The 16598-nt window shown below is 37.1% G+C and overlaps 1 protein-coding gene, 1 long non-coding RNA gene and 1 other non-coding gene across 5 annotated transcripts; 2 read left to right on the top strand and 1 right to left on the bottom strand.

The window, feature by feature from the left end:
* Positions 1-402: 402 nt before the first annotated feature.
* EIF5A2 (eukaryotic translation initiation factor 5A2) lies at positions 403-14353 on the bottom strand. Of its 3 annotated transcripts, none has more exons than XM_058730493.1 (5): positions 14213-14353; positions 13309-13508; positions 12669-12773; positions 5730-5817; positions 403-5137 (listed from the first exon to the last, which is right to left on the bottom strand). In XM_058730493.1, the coding sequence occupies exons 2-5, from the start codon at positions 13471-13473 to the stop codon at positions 5112-5114; spliced, it is 384 nt and encodes a 127-aa protein (XP_058586476.1). In that variant the 5' UTR covers positions 13474-13508; positions 14213-14353; the 3' UTR covers positions 403-5111. The 3 variants fall into 3 exon arrangements, with proteins under 3 accessions (XP_058586476.1, XP_058586473.1, XP_058586475.1); XM_058730490.1 differs by having other exon boundaries at positions 5686-5817; XM_058730492.1 differs by lacking the exon at positions 14213-14353 and adding an exon at positions 13756-14173 and having other exon boundaries at positions 5686-5817.
* LOC131513312 (small nucleolar RNA SNORA67) lies at positions 6127-6269 on the top strand. The gene has a single exon (XR_009262529.1). It is a non-coding gene; the product is annotated as a small nucleolar RNA SNORA67 (small nucleolar RNA).
* A 406-nt stretch (positions 14354-14759) lies between the features above and the next one.
* On the top strand, positions 14760-16254 carry LOC131512165 (uncharacterized). Its single transcript, XR_009262006.1, has 2 exons — positions 14760-15142; positions 15949-16254. It is a non-coding gene; the product is annotated as an uncharacterized LOC131512165 (long non-coding RNA).
* Positions 16255-16598: the final 344 nt, after the last annotated feature.

The raw sequence follows: 16598 nt of genomic DNA on the forward strand, positions 1-16598 counted from the left end.
TAAAGCTAGGGTACTGTCTAGTAAGGATCCAGAATATAAAAACACAGTAAAAATAAGTTAGATTTTCTTTTAACAGTGATCAACTCATAAATACATACTATTTTCTTTTATTTTCTAAAAAATTTTTTGAATGTTTATTTATTTTTGAGAGAGAAAGAGACAGAGCACAAGCAGGGAGGGGCAGAGAGAGGGAGACACAGAATCCGGAGCAGGCTCCAGGCTCCGAGCTCTGGGCACAGAGCCTGACGCGAGGCTTGAACCCACGAATCATAAGATCATGACCTGAGCCAAAGTCAGAAGCTTAACCGACTGAGCCACCCTGAGCCACCCAGGCGTCCCCATACTATTTTCTAGCATAAAAATGGTTTTAGGAATGTATATGTACAAGAATAGGGCAGGCTGTTAAGTTAACTTTATGTTTATTTAATATAGCTGATGAAGTTACCAGACAAATATATTTTAATGTAACAAAAAGTTATAATTGATGTATATCATCTACAATGTAAAGGATTTTAATAATTTAGTATACCCAAAGACATTTGAATTTTACCCATTTTTGAGATGTAAAATACACAATTATAATACTCATACTACATATCTTATAATTTTAAAGTTTTAGCTAAAACATGAGTCTCTGTAGATAAAAGCAAGAATTCTCCTGTACCTAAGACAAATAAAAATGTATTACTAATAAAGTGCCACTGGATTAGACAATGCCATTTCAACTATTTCCTTTTTGGAGAGGAGAACACAAGTACATAATAATATGGAACTAGCCATTTTCATTATACTAGCATAGAACTAGTAATGTGCATTGTATTTTGTAACAAGCACAAGAGTGCTCATTTATAGTAGGTATTAACCATAATAAAGAATTCCTTTCAAGAAAGATCACAATTATGACTTCTGACAAGCTGTACAGTCATCACTGAATATAGTTTGGTGTCCAGAGTTTTTAAAAAATACAATCATGAACTAAGATGAACCTAAGTCTACCAATACCAAGAAATAGTTTTAGGGACTTTATATAAATAAAATGACCCCTCTCTCAATTGTAAAATAGGTTTCATCCAATTCTAAGGCGAGAGGAATAGTAGTGGTTGGTAACATTTGGCAACAAGTATGTTTCTAGCAGGTGAAAGAAAGCTCGATATGCATTGCTATAAGATGCCTCTTTCACACAAGGAAAACATGCTAATTAGATGTAGATAGCACTTTTCAGGCACTTGACCTCACTTGGTAGTTAAGTTGATGTTCAGATGTATACTTAATGGAGAAACATTAAATTATATAGTGACTTCAAGTTATGTTCTCACAGAACATCTGTGTTCCATAAGCTAAATCCAAATGTTCCCGCTAAAATCAAATAATGATGCCATATATCCAGTTCAGAGAAAAAAAATTTAATAGATTAAAGTTAATAGATTGAATTTTCTCAATTTTAAGATTTTCCACAATAAATTTTTCATAAGCCTTTGTTGTCTATTACTTGTCTGAATGCTAGGAGAAAAAAAGGCTTAAAAACTATAAAATATTATGCCTAAGTAAAGTTAGAAAATTTTCAACTGTTGATCAGTTCAATATAACATACAGTTTATGGAAATATGCTCAGAGTTTGCTCTTATACTGCTTAAGAGCCATATTTTCTCATAGTAAATTTGTTTGTGGTTCATATTATAGAATTCAGTATGTAAACATTTTCATGTACCCAAAGAGCATTACGAATTTTTGATCTGTTGTCCCTAGATATGTTTGAGAACCACTACCTATTTGTCTGGCTCTAAAAACTATCTTTGGGGTCCATGCCAAAGAAATGCTTTCAGATAGATCATTAAGGTTTGGGTTCTAAGATAAGACTACCAAAGTCTATTCTACAATGAAAACTATATGGCAAGATTTCAGTATAGATGTTATCAATGTTCCCATTTTGTTTTAATACTTAGGTTAAGTATTTTGATGTTAAGGATTTTTATTTGCATGTTATCATTGTATTACAATTTGGGAAAATTTGGCAATATACTTTCAGGCAGCTTTAAAATAATGCAACTTCAGCTCTTAGCACAAACAGCCCTGAGAACAATGCATTCAAATTACAGCTCAACTAGAAATAATCTAATTGAGAAACTTTAAAGTTACAAAAACAAATTCTGGAAAAGTTGTAAATTAAAAAAAAAAAAAGTCACAACATTTGAGGCACTACCAGACTACAGTACTTTTAAGAGTTGAAAGGACTTTGTAAAAAGAACAAACATACAAAGCTGGGTGTGCATATGCACATACTCCACATTGTGCTATAATGAAAAATTGTGTCCCCAAATTTTATAGCCTAAACATTTTATTATAGCATCTCCTATTAAAGATATCATGCTCCGGCTGCAGGAGAGTTTTGGTAATTGTTATAAAGCATTGGTACAGAATTTTGTACCATAAATGGTAACGGATTCAAGAGCTTGGTTAGCAACAATTTCAAGTGACAGCCCTTGGAGGGGAGAATGAAATATCATAATTATGTCTATGACGCAAATGCTAAGTCAAAGTAGCAATGATTTGATCTATTTCAGAGGGTATTCAACTTTGTAGTAGCAAATAAGGTATAACAAAGTCTTCACAGTAGAAATAAAATATGTTGCTCTAGAAAGAAACAAATATTCCACTTGTTAATATTGTATATAAATTGGTGAAATGCCTGCTGACAAAAATGGTGTATCATCGTCTAATCTATCAACATGACAGTCTACACTCTATACATGGTAACCTGTGATATTTAACATTTGCTACAAAAAAGTACAACAAATACTAGGAATCAACTTTTAGTATTTCTGATGTCAAAAAGAATGAAGTTACTGCTGTTCTATGTTAAAAAATACGTTTACCTGCTTCCTTTTAATACAATTTATAAAGCTTTACTAAATGAAATATTTTGTTCTAGAGAAACATGTACTGACTTATGTGAAAATAAACAGTCCCATATCTTTAAAATCTATACTTATATATCAGAAGAGTATTTACATTTCATTATGGTACTTAAAATATTTATGCATAAATAGCTTTTGCCATTCAAGGTATGAAGATAGAGATGCATTATAATTCACATATGCTTACCTCACAATTGAAATGTATTTATGTGAAGTTTGACAAGTTAGGAACAACAAGGGCATGCTAATCCAGAATTAACAGTAAACCAGAACACTAGTATGGTTAACTGGGGCCATGTGAGTGACCAGCAAGCAGCACAGATTGAGAACTTCCTGGAATTCCTGTGGATAACAATGCCAACCAGTAACAAGTAAAACGCACAGAACAGACTACTAAAACACTAGAGCAGTATGAAGTAGATACTTAGATGGAATACTGGAAAGAATTTAGCCTAATTCCTAATTGTGCTTCAGATGGGCAAAAGCTAAGATGTTATGCTAAAATGGTTAACTATAACCTCTATATTTCTTGTGCTTTAGAATTCTCCTTGCATTTCTCTTAAGTATCCTGTTTTCTTCTCCAAATGGGTTTGCTGAGGCCTATTCAAGAATTAAAAATGTGCACAAATTAAGTAACTAAACCTATAGGATCTTCTGTTCCTAATACTATTTTCAGTATTGCTTCTCGGCCTTTTGGCTAAGATCAAGTGCCTAATACTATTTTTAGTTACTGATTAGATCAGTTACAGCATCATATATGTTTTCCTCCAGATGATAGGAACAAAGGTCTTTCAGAGGTCAAGGCATGATGAGAAAGGTCTCATAATCAGTCTTAGAGAATGATTACTGAAGTAGTGATTTTGTTCTAAGTTTAATTTCAATATAATGATTGTTTTTAAGTCAAAGGTCCTTGCAAACCCTGTGACAGTGTCTAGAATCCTGGAAATAAGATATACGAAGAGAAATGTAGCTGAGTCACCTAAAACACTTTTTTAAATTATTCAGTTTTTAGAATTCTTTCCTAGTTATGTTTCACACTGGTAACCGAATTAAGTACATAACAATCAGAAAAAAATATATGTACTTCTCAAAGTAAGAAAAATAATCATCACAGAAAGTAACTCCTGCTCCATGATGCACTTTCAATTCACTTTAGAAAAAGTATACATAAATTTAACAAATATTCCAAATCAATTTAAAGAATATCCAGTTTTGCTGGACAACTAAATATTTTAATGCCAAAAAATGTACTTAAAAATGGTTGGAAAGGAGGGACTACTATAAATACCAACAATTTATTCAACATATTGATAAAAAGCACTGCATAGCATCCTATAAAGCAGGTCACTCCTTTAAATACAGAGAGAGAACAAAAAGCAAAAACATAACTAGAAAGAAACTTTCTATTTTTATGCCAGTTACACAGGCCTCAAGTAAAAACCTATAGCTCTAACCAATCCCCTTTGCCACTGTCCCCTGTAGACTCCTCCTTTGTAATCTGACTTGCTAATAACAGTCAACCTACAGTTCAATGTCTGTCAACTATGAACAGGTAGCAAAATCACTGCATATAAGGTTATGTTTAGTCTTGCAACAATTTGGCAAAGGAAAGTATGACTGAGGTAATACAGGTGGCTGCACATGCCTACTAAGAAAACTGACACTTTTTGATAACATGATTTTTGGTTAAGGATTTGTGCTTGCCACACACAGGCTGAAACTGTGACAATTCCAATCCACAATCAACTCATTCTATATTAGGTCTGAAATTAATGCAGAACAATTCAACTTAAATGTGGTACTTTGATACCACTAGATGCTACATTGTCTGATTTTAAGCCCTGGTTTATCTATCAACTAAAATTCAGGAATGATTTGCTCAGACAAATCATATCTGCTGAAGCCATCTTATCTATTTCTTGTACTCACTGAAAACCACAGGAAAGTTATAGGAAAGACACCTACAAAATTAAAAAAAAAAATTACAAACTTGATGATTTTAAATTACCAATTGCCTACAAAACTAACTGAGTACAATTTCAAAACAATTAAAAAAAATGAGGTGGCTTATGAAGGCCATAGCTTTGGTGACAACTTAGACCCAAACTTTAGATCTGTGGTTGATCCAGACCTAACATTTTGCTCATGCCTGATGCTCCCATTTATTTGCAGGGCTTTATGGCTACAGCATATTCTTCACTCATTGCACACATAACAGACACCTAGAAGGGAAAAATGCAGGCAAAAAGTTATTCAGAAGGCAATACATATATCAGATATGTTATTATATACTGGATATTTGTGGATATTTTATACATGCTGACTTTGGAAAGAGGTATTCCAAGACCAGATAACCTACTTTCTTTATAGTTTTCCAAAGTAAAATTTCTCAAACTGTGGTTTTTAAGGTGACTTCCAGGAAACGGGAAGAATAAGAGCTATGAATGTCTCAATACTTATCAGATGTCATACTTCTGAGAGTCATAGCAAAGACAAAGAGTAAATCACCTTCACGCTTTAGTATTCCCATACCATCTTTTCTTATCTTTCATAGCTCAGGTGCTGGTCTTCAAAACAAATTTGGGGTTGGCAGTGTCTGCTTAGCAAAAAGTGAACTTTGATACTTTCTTTGGTAATGGACCTCTCGGGGTATCATGGGAAAACCATCTCATAGAGCAGTATTTAAAAACTACATTTCATATTTGCCATTTTTTGCTAACTAGTTTATGCCACAGTTCTTATAAAAAGCAATCTCCCCTTAGGTCTTTACCTGTACATCTTCACCTGCATTGTATTTTCCTTCTATTTCTTTACCTAGTTCACCTTCTGGCAGCTTAAGATCCTCACGAACTTCACCGGTTTCTGTCAGCAGGGATAAGTAACCATCCTGAATACATATCAGCTATTAAAAGAAATTATATCATTTGCAGTGATTAGATTATATCACTTTGTAATATTTACATAGTTAAGTTGCAATCCACATTAATTTGTACAAGTACACAGTAATACGTTAATATATTCTGAGCTTAAATAATGCTAAACATACAAAACCATAAAAGTTGTATAGACTAAAAGTATAAGTTCACTCCTTCCTGCACACCACGTTCCCCCAACTCTCTCTCTCTCTCTCTCTCTCTCTCTAATATGCCCTGAAGCATTTATGTGTATGTGCACAATACAAATATAGTTGCTTTAGAAAAAATAAATGAGGATCCAAGGTGATTCCGTCTACATGGGGTCTGCTCATGTCCCTCTTCAGGAAATTAGTAACTTGGAAAAAAATCTGACATGTCTTAGGTTGTTGGAAGGAAGGGGATGTTTGTTTCCTTTGCCTTCCTTTGGCTGCCTACATGTATACTTCAACCCTTTCTGGATAGGTTGCGTCTTCTTAAGCCCTTGACCTAGACCAGAGGCATTGATACACATCAGGTTTCTTTAGTCATCAACTATAACCTTCCCACCAACAGGGGAAACTATCCAGAGTTGGTCCTGGTGGACGATTTGGCCATAAGGGTGTGGCCCTTAACATGGTGACAGAAGAAGACAGGAGGACTCTTTGAGATATTGAGACCTTCCACAAATCCTCAATTGAGGAGATGCTCGTCAATGTTGCTGACCTCATCTGAAGGGCTGTCCTGTTACCTAGCCCTATCCAGGATTCAGGTCCTGGGAGCTGAAGAGGAGCAGGAGTGGGGAGGGAAGGGAGCCATGGGATAGACATCTTGTCAGGTTTTTTTCTTTTCTTTGAATCAATGTCACTTTTTGTGTCAAAAAAACATAAATGGGATATTATAGGTATTTTTCAGCAAGTTGTTTTCACTTAACAGTATGTCTTAGAAATCTTTCCAAATTGGAAACTATAGGCCTACCTCAGTCTCTTTAACTACTTCACAGCTGCATAAATAGATTGTAACTGATTTAACTGTTTTCCTATTAATGGGCATAAAGTTAATTTTAGTTTTCCATGATTACAATGTGTTTTATAATTTGATTATGAACAAAATTCTGTAGAAAACTTTTGGTGTCCAGTTTACTATTAACATTAGATTTTTTTTTAAGACAAACATTTGCTTGTTGATGACGTTAATGAAACAAACACAGTCTAACCTACAAAGAGACACAGTTTTGATATTGCTGATTTTTTTTTATTACAGGAATGATGAAATAGCCAGGCTGTACTTATTTATTCTAGAAGCATATACATTATGTCTAGATTTCTTTAAGTTTATTTAAATTTTAGTTAATGTATAGTGTAGTACTGGTTTCAGTAGAATTCAGTGATTTATCACTTAAATACAACACACAGTGCTCATCACAAGTGCCCTCCTTGATGCCCTTCACCCATCCAGCCCATCTCCCACCCCCTTCCATCAGTCCTCAGTCTCTTCTCTCCCCCCCCCACTGCCTTCCCATATCTGTTTTGTTTCTGAAATTCCACATATAAGTGACTACTGGGGGGAATGCAAACTGGTACAGCCACTTCCACTCTGGAGAACAGTATGGAGGCTCCTCAAAAAAACAAAAATAGAACTATCCTACCATCCAGCAACAGGTGCCTAGACTTCTACCAGATTTTATAAAAGGCAATTGTTCAGAATACCAGATGCTAACATTGACAAACACAAAAGGAGTTGAAGATTTGGTCCTTACTCCCTTTACTGCTTTGTGTTACTGTTTGTAACACAAACCTACCATAGAGGTAGATTTCAAAGCTCCTCTCTATGGCACTACCAAATCTGGCTATGGCTTCCCACAGATATCTCATCAGATTTCAGCTTTTGTACACGTCTAAAACCTCAAAAACAAAAAGCATCCTCAAAGCAACTACAAATCCTTTTAATTTATCTTTACATCACTCAAACATTTGTGAGGTAGTTGGGAGAGGAGTGGGAAACAAGGAGGTTGAGGCAGAAGTGTAGTTTTTTTTATTGTACCAATCTTTGTATACACTACAAAGTGATCACCAAAATAATTCTAGTTACCATCCATCGCCATACAATTGACCTCCTTTACCCATTTCACTCATTCTCCAATCCCCTTCATCTCTAAAACCAACCACCAATCTGCTCTATAAGTTTTGTTTTGTTTTTGTTCATTTGTTTTTTACATTCCACATAGACGTGAAATCATACAGTATTTCTTTTTCTCTCTCTGACTTATTTCTCTTAGCATAATATCTTCAAGTTCCATCCAGGTTGTTGCAAATGTCAACATTTCCTTTTTTTCATGACAAAGTAGTAATCAGTTGTATATGTATACCACATCTTCTTTATTCATTTATCCATTAATGGACATTTAGGCAGTTTCCATATCTTGGCTACTGTAAACAATGCTGCAATGAACATCTGGGTGCATATAGCTTTTGAAATTAGTGTTTTCATACCCGAAAGTGGTATAGCTGGATCATTATGATAGTTCTACTTTTATTTTTTGAGGAACCTCCATACTGTTTTATATAGTGACTATACCCATTTAAATTCCCACCAACAGTCCAAGAAGTTCCTTTTTCTCCAGATCTTTTCCAATAACTGTCACTTTTTGTCTTTTTGATAATAACCATTCTAACATGTCTGAAATGATATCTCATTGTGGTTTTGATTTGAATTTCCCTGTTAATTAGTGATGTTGAATATCTTCTCAGGTATCTGTTGGCCATCTGTGTATCTTCTTTGGAAAAGTTTGTTTTGATCCTCTGCCCATTTTTTAATCAAATTGCTTGGGTTTTTTTTTTTTTTTTTTTTTGCTATTGAGTTCTTTATATATTTTGGACATTAACCCCTTATCAGACATATGATTTGCAAATATTTTCTCCCATTCAGTAGGTTGCCTTTTCATCTTGTTGATGGTTTCCTTTGCTGTACAGAAGCACTTTAGTTTGATGTAGTCTCACTCATTTATTTTTGCTTTTGCTGCCTTTGCTTTCGGTGTCAGAACCAAAAATGTAATGCCAAGACCAATGTCAAGAAGCTTACCACAAATGTTTTCTTCTAGTTTTGTGGTTTCAGGAATTATATTCAAGTCTTTAACCAATTTTGAGTTAATTTTTGTATATGGTGTAAGATAATCTAGTTTCATTCTTTTGCATGTGGCTGTCCAGTTTTTCCAACATCATTTATTATATAATTCTAAATAGCCACAGGCTTACAAGGCAGATCTTTTTGATTTTGGCTCTTTTAGCAATTCCCTGAAGTAGAACTTGTCTATTTCGAGAATTAAAGGTTCCCACTGCCATTAGTGACTGAAACATAAAAGTCAAATAATACTACTGATACTTTGATATTTATTTATATAATGGTGGTATTTTATTTTTAAAGAGTTGAGAATTCATCAGTTAAACTGTGGGATGAAATATAAAGCATTTCAAATAAAATATGTATAGACATTATAAAATATCTAGTAAAACAACATTTTAAAAAATTAAACATCTTATTAAAATAAATTGCTATATGAAATAAAATTAAAATTTTCAAAAATAAAACTGTAGAAAAATAAAATTAAATAATGAAAATTATTTGATCTTCTTACACAAATTATTTTTAAAATTTCAGATATACAGTAAAGTTACAAAAATAATACATCAAAATCCCATATTTTCCCCCTTGATTCACCCATTAACATTTAACCACATGTGCATTTATGTATATATGAATACATAAAATACATAGAATATACATTCTTGTTCTTTTCTTCTTTTTACTAAACCATTTGAGTATGTTTCAAAAATCATGATTCTTTAGCAAGAAAGACAAATTTTTTTTCTTTCCCAAAAAAGACAAATTCTTATATAACCAACTTATTTTTTTTAATTAGGAAATGTAATATTGCTAAAATATTATTTAATATATAGTCCATATTCAAATTTATCAATTGTTCCAATATTGTCTTTGATAGAAACTATTTCCTCCCAACTCCAGGTTCATACCTTGTACATATTTGGCATGGATACGTGCATGAAGACCACCACAGCACAATAAATATAACTGAAAAGGCCCACAGAGCTAAATTTTTTAAATGAACAGAAATAAGTATTATATGGTGACTTGATAACAAAGGGGTATGATCACTGAGTACTTACGATGCAAGGCACTGTTCTAAGTATTAACTAACTAAACCTCCCGTGAGGTTTACTATTCTTATTTTCACTTTATAAATAATGAAAAAAAGGCAAGAGGTTCAATAACTTGCCAACCAAGGTCACGTAATTAGTAAGTGTTAAAGTAAGGATTCGGACCCAGCCTATCTGGCATGAGTCATTCTCTTATCCATGATCCAGTACAGACTACATACCAAAGGCTGACACTAGGATGAGGAAAGTGAAGCACTTCTTCTGAGTGCAAAATTTAAGGTGGCACCAAAAAAACTCATCAGTGATCACATATTTTAAAACTAAAATTAATACAAAAATTCCATGATGAACAAAGTATCAAAATTTTAAATAAAGACAAAATTTGAATTACTGATTTTTCCTTTTAGGTGGCTTAGTCGGTTAAATGTCCCACTTCTGATTTCGGCTCAGGTCATGATCTCACTGTTCATGGGATGAAACCCTGAGTCAGGCTCTGTGCTGACATCACAGAGCCTGCTTGGGATTTTCTCTCTCTCTCTCTCTCTCTCAAAATAAATAAACTTAAAAAAAAAAAAATTTGTGCTCTAGGCAAGGGCATCACTTACCTCATTCCCCTTACCCTGGTCTGGGTCCTGCTGTGTCCCCAAACAAAACCCAAACTAAATTTTCCTTTATGTTAAATCTGGAGCTCCAATCAATGATTGACTAATTTTTTTTAATATTTATTTATTTTTGAGAGAGAGGGGGAGAGAGATAGAGACGGAGAGATCGTGTGTGCATGGGGGAGCGGCAGAGAGAGAGAGGGAGAGAATCTGAAGCAGGCTCCCAGCCATTAGCACAGAGCCCTGACGGTGAGATCACGACCTGAGCCGAAATCAAGAGTCAGATGCTTAACCGACTGAAAAGACTTAAAGGAAAAATTTGGTTTGGGTTTTATTTGGGGATACAGCATGGCCTAGACTAAGGTAAAGGGAACAAGGTAAGTGAGCCTTTGCCTAGAGCACAATATTTTTTACAATTAGTCAATCACCCAGGTGCCCCAATGATTGACTAATTTGATCATGGTAGTAATTATATGAATTACTGATACTATCTTTCTGAAACACTCAAAGGCAAAAGCATTCTATGTTGAATGCGTATTAATGTATATAATGAATATTGAATATTCAAAGCATTCACATGTTAAGGATAAAAAAACAGAAATCCATTTTTGGCAAAAGAAAAGTCTATGCTTAGCCTTAGCTGCACTATCCTTACTTCAATGAATAATCACATATGCATTTAACAAATGTTTATTGAGCACCCACTATAAGCCATGTCTAAATTAGGTGCTCCAAGCATAATGGAATGATTAAATGGAATTTTTATACAGGAAAAGGGGGAGCAGAAAAGGACTACTTTTTGGTACATATCTACTTATGAGGTAATTACGGTATACATTTTCTCATTTAATCCTCACATTATCCTTCCTTTGTAGATGGGAAGACTGAATCTCAGAGAGATTGTATAATTTGTCCAAGGTTGTCCAGCTAGAAAGTGGCAGAACTAGAACCAAACCCAAATTTGCCTGATTAAAAAAAAAAAAAAGCCCATACGCTATTATTATAATAAAACAATTCAAATGTCTACAAAGACTCCAAAGAAACCTAGAAAATATTTATAAATGGGAAAATGAAAATATAAAACTTACTAGATTAAAACTATGTAGAAATATGTTTACATTATGTGTGAATAAAGAGTAAAAGGAAGTCATATGGGAATTGCAGCTGAAGGTAACATGCTCTAAAAATTACATAATACAATAAAAGATATAGCAAGAAGTCAGTTTAAAATGAATTTAAAAAATCTAGGTATCACACTTGTATTTTTCACTGTGTAAAATATAACAGAAAAGAGTTCTGTATATGGTATGCTTGTCACTGAGATTGAAGACTTACAAGAGAGACTTTAGTTATGATTAATCTGAGCTCCCACATCCTATGAGGTCAATGGTTTGGTTACCATCAATTCTCCCAAACCAACAAAATGTTATCATTACACATGACCTATCCAAATATATAATTGGAACTAAAACTTGGAAGTTTATACCTATAATTTACAAAAGGTCACAGCATGGTCACTGAATGTAAATAAAACAATTACATAGTTTTGTATTTTCTTTACTATATGCAGTGGCCAGGTACTTCATCTTTTATACTAATGGCTTTCGGCTGACTTCCCTATTTAAGAATACCAAATTCTAACTCATATTCATTAATACACAAACTTGGTTGGTGGAACATGAATCCCAAAGACTTTATAAAGTCTTAAGTTTGAGAAGTGAAAAGAAATAAAATACCAGGGAGGGAGTTACCTACATTTGAAATAGTTTACAACAAAGAGCAGTTTTACCAAACATTGGACTTATTCAGTCACAAAATGCAGTCACTTGATCTGAGAAACAATAAGACATGTTCAACTTTTTAAAAATTCAAAATGTTAAAAAAAATAGCAAATTAGCAATAATTATAGATAAGGTACAAGTGTTAAATATCACTATTTTTCCAATTTTTAGGATAAGTGGTGCCTAATATTTGGTTAGAAAAACCTACAAAACTACTCCCAGGTTTTGTTAAATTACAGTTAATAGTAGAATGTATTTGCAACTTTAAGAAACAACCAGCATTTTACAGGAAATTGGTACTCACTTGATAATCATTTCTCTTAATATTTGGAACATCCATGTTGTGAGTAGAGGGACAAATATCTTCATATTTTTTGCCCGTGAAAATATCAATTCCAACAAGGTGAACCTAGCAGAAAAGGGAGAACAGGAAACCTGTTTAATCTTTGCCAAGTATATCACTCATTACATACACAAGAGCACAATACCAAACCTGATTATGACAGATTCTTTCTCCTTCCAAGGTCATCTAATTTTATTTTCTTAAAAAAAAAAAGTAGTGGTCATTGACTTGAGAAGCAGTGAACCAAACTAAACAGTTTCATGACATATCCAGACCCAATATCATATATAGTCCAGTAATTCAATTATAAGATGCATAAGAAAAATGAAGTTATGTTAGAACACATTTTCTCATCTGAATAGATTATTCTAAGTCACTAGGATTTCAGGAAAGTTTCATTTCCCAGTTAAATGAAACATTATAAGGGCCCCAAAAGGAAATGCTATATTTCAGTATGCAAAGCAATAGCTGGTCACCCGGTAACTGTGGGAAGAAAAAATTGTGATTATTACAAAGTTATAAATATGGAAATCTAATGTTCCGCACTGTAATACAAATGATTAAAACCCCAACGCAAAGAGAGACCTGGAAGGGCACTTACCTTGGCATGACCGTGCTTTCCAGTTTTGGAAGTTGACATCTCCACTATTTTGCATGGTCGTCCTTTGAGAACCACGAAGCCGTTTTTGCGCAGGGCCGAGCACTGCATTGGGTAAGTGCTGGAAGCCCCAGCATCTCCAGTAGTGAAATCAATTTCATCCGCCATGGTGGGCTGGGGAGATGCTAGCTTTTCCCAGGGAACTACACAAAAAGTTTGTGTTTGCTTTTTAACAACGGGAACGCAGGCAGGGAAACATCACATTTCGGACAGGTTACGTACCAAACATCATGGATCTATTATTTTTTCATTTATAGAACACCCACAAAAGAATAGGGGGCACTTCTAACTCCGGCCTCTACAAACTTTTCCATCCATTGGTGGGGAGGTAGGGAGGGAGGTCGCAGATGAGCTCCTAGCGGGTGGGGGATACCCGCCCTGGGCACTCACCAGCGCGGGGAGCAGCAAATCTCGGCCCCCGTCGTCCCACCGCAGGAGAAACCGGCGACCTTCCCGCACAGCGCCGCGCCGCGCCGCGCCACCCGGCCCTCCGCCGCCGCCCTTATCCTCACTGCGGGGGACCCAGCCCAGGCCGCACATCCCCGAGAAGGATGGGGATAACAGGACCTGGTCAACAGCACCTGGCCCCCAGGCAGCAGGCGTGCACCCCGCCCTCCAGCCTTTGGCGCCGTCGCCCCGGCCTCTCAGGCGCCCCCTTGTCCTGCCGGCATCCTTGGCCCGGCCCGGCCCGGCCCCGCAAGGGCCTGAGCCCTGGCGGGTCCCGCGCTCTCCTCCGTTCCCCCATCCATCCTTCCTCCTTCCCTAGTTTTGGACTCGGCTCCGGTCGCCTTCTCCGGCCCTGCCTCGCTCCGGTCCCGGCCCTACCAGCTTTTCCCCATGTCTTCACCTTTCAGCAGGGAAAGAGCTCCTTTTGCCTGCGCACCGGCGCCGGTCCCCTACAGCTGCGGCGGCGGCAGCGGTGGCGGCCCCGGCAGTTCCAAGAGACGGGGCGGGGCCGCCACACTTTCCACACCCCGGCCTCCCCGCCCTTTCCCGCCCCCACCACAGCCCCACTTCCGGGATAGGTCCCGGCGCGTCACAGGCACCGCCCTCTCGGGCTACCATTGGCTACAATGTTCACGAGGTCCCGCCCAGTCACGTGAAGAGCGCCCTGGCAACCCCACGTGCTGCGGATTAGTGCACTTCCGGCGTGAGGAGCACTTTTTGGAGTCCGTTTGCTGAGGGTGAACTTAAAGGCAAGGAAACTTGCTACCTCAAACTTTTATGTTGGTTGCACTCGGGTCCAAGTTGAAGTTAACAGGAGCCAAACCACACGATCTGTGGCCCCTGCCATCGGGTGCGTGGCGGTTGTCACGTGACAGTTGTCAGGCCCTGTGAGGGACACGGATTCAACCGGTGCCCTGCGTGGTTGTGGGAGGAGATTTGGGGTCGAACTTCTGGCTCAGGTTGGTGGTTGAAACCACACTTGGCTCCTCAAGGAAGAGCCCAAGTGCAGTATTTTATTACCGGCTCTAACCTGTCGGCTCACAGGGGACCCCGGCCATCCGTGATGAGGTTCTGGCAGTGACTGCCAGTGGGTGCCTGGGCAGGGTCAGCAGTGCCTTCTGGGGTGGGAAGTCCTGAGACATCTGCGACCCAGATAACAGCGGTGAAATGACCCAGCTCATTCTTCACACTAGGCTGTTACGGAGTTGTGAAGGTGAATGGTGAATGCCTACCTCCTTCCTTCGTCACGGTCCCGTCCAGAAACTCAGACCAGTCCAGTTCTGAGAAACTCGGCTCTTCTTTCCTCTTGGCATTGGTATTTGAGTTTGAGGTATGTTCAAACCTCAGTAGAGCTGTTGGGTTGTCTTCAAAATAGACCAGGAGCCAATAGAAACTTGACTAGGATTAAGGACCAAGGTTCTTAAAAGAGATGCGCCCCCTTGTGTTCCATTTCACAATGCACTGCATTCTACCTTGGGGAGGTGACCTATACTCCCCAGTATGTGGTCTTGTAATTTTGTATTGCTGTCTTTTGAGTACCAGTCACGTTCTCACATTACTATGTGGCCCTATGGTTTGCACAGGTATTTGACACATGTTGAATTCAACCTTTATTATAAAAAAAACTCCCATAAACGGAATTCAGCCTCTAGCTAATATATGAAAAAGTCGAATTAGAACCCTGGTTCATGAGTCCACTCTGCTTTTCCTTACACAGTCTAACCTTTCCCTGTCTAATGTTATTAGAATGATTGCTAATATGTAAAGAGTATCTATGCAAGTAGGTAAGCATAAAATGTCTTATGTGCATTATTCCTTTAATCTTAACTATTACCCGTTTTTTAACCTCAAATTTATTTTTTTTTAATTTTTTTCATCTTTATTTATTTTTTTTTTAATTTTTTTTTTCAACGTTTTTTATTTATTTTTGGGACAGAGAGAGACAGAGCTGAACGGGGGAGGGGCAGAGAGAGAGGGAGACACAGAATCGGAAACAGGCTCCAGGCTCCGAGCCATCAGCCCAGAGCCTGACGCGGGGTTCGAACTCACGGACTGCGAGATCGTGACCTGGCTGAAGTCGGACGCTTAACCGACTGCGCCACCCAGGCGCCCCATCTTTATTTATTTTTGAGAGAGAGACAGAGAGCATGAGCAGGGGAGAAACAGAGAGACAGAGGGAGTCACAGAATCTGAAGCAGGCTCCAGGCTCTGAGCTGTCAGCACAGAACCCAATGCAGGGCTAGAACCCAGGAACCTGAGCTCATGACTTGAGCTGAAGTTGGACGTTTAACTGACTGAGCCACTCAGGTGCCCCTTAACGTTAAGTTTACTACGTTATAATTTCTACAAATTAAAACTTACCCTTTTCAGTTTTGTGAGTTTTGAAAAACATAAGTAGTTCTATAACTATGACTTCAATCAAAATAAAGAATATTTCCCTGATTCCAAAAGTTCCCTCCTTTTTGTGGTTAGTCCCCTCCCCCTACACCCAGCCCCTGGAAACCATTAGCAACTACTGTTTTATCTACATTTTTAATTGTGAGAAAAAAGCAGAGAAAAGTATTTTGGCCAAACTCACACAGCTAGGAAATCAGAGAGCCAAGATTGAACTCTAGGCAGCTTGGCTCCATAATCACTACTTTAACTACTGCTTCATTTGCATAAGATTTGGATTTGGAATCAAATGATCCAGCTTCATTCATTCAACAAATACAGTCAATTCTAGTGAAGTTGCTGGAACACTGAATCAGCAAATACTGAACCATTGTTCCTAGGGGAAGTGCAGA

The sequence above is a fragment of the Neofelis nebulosa genome, chromosome 5, assembly GCF_028018385.1.
Source record: "Neofelis nebulosa isolate mNeoNeb1 chromosome 5, mNeoNeb1.pri, whole genome shotgun sequence".
NCBI classification, from domain to species: domain Eukaryota; kingdom Metazoa; phylum Chordata; class Mammalia; order Carnivora; family Felidae; genus Neofelis; species Neofelis nebulosa.

Bases quoted from the DNA above. Each gene is read 5' to 3' on its own strand.
- EIF5A2 (XM_058730490.1), bottom strand. From the start codon at position 13,473: ATGGCGGATGAAATTGATTTCACTACTGGAGATGCTGGGGCTTCCAGC. The intron at 5,818-12,668 runs GTGAGTACCAAT...TTCTTTTAATAG, and splicing joins TTAAGAGAAATGATTATCAA to CTGATATGTATTCAGGATGG. The intron at 5,138-5,685 runs GTAAAGACCTAA...TTTCCCTTCTAG, and splicing joins ATGCAGGTGAAGATGTACAG to GTGTCTGTTATGTGTGCAAT.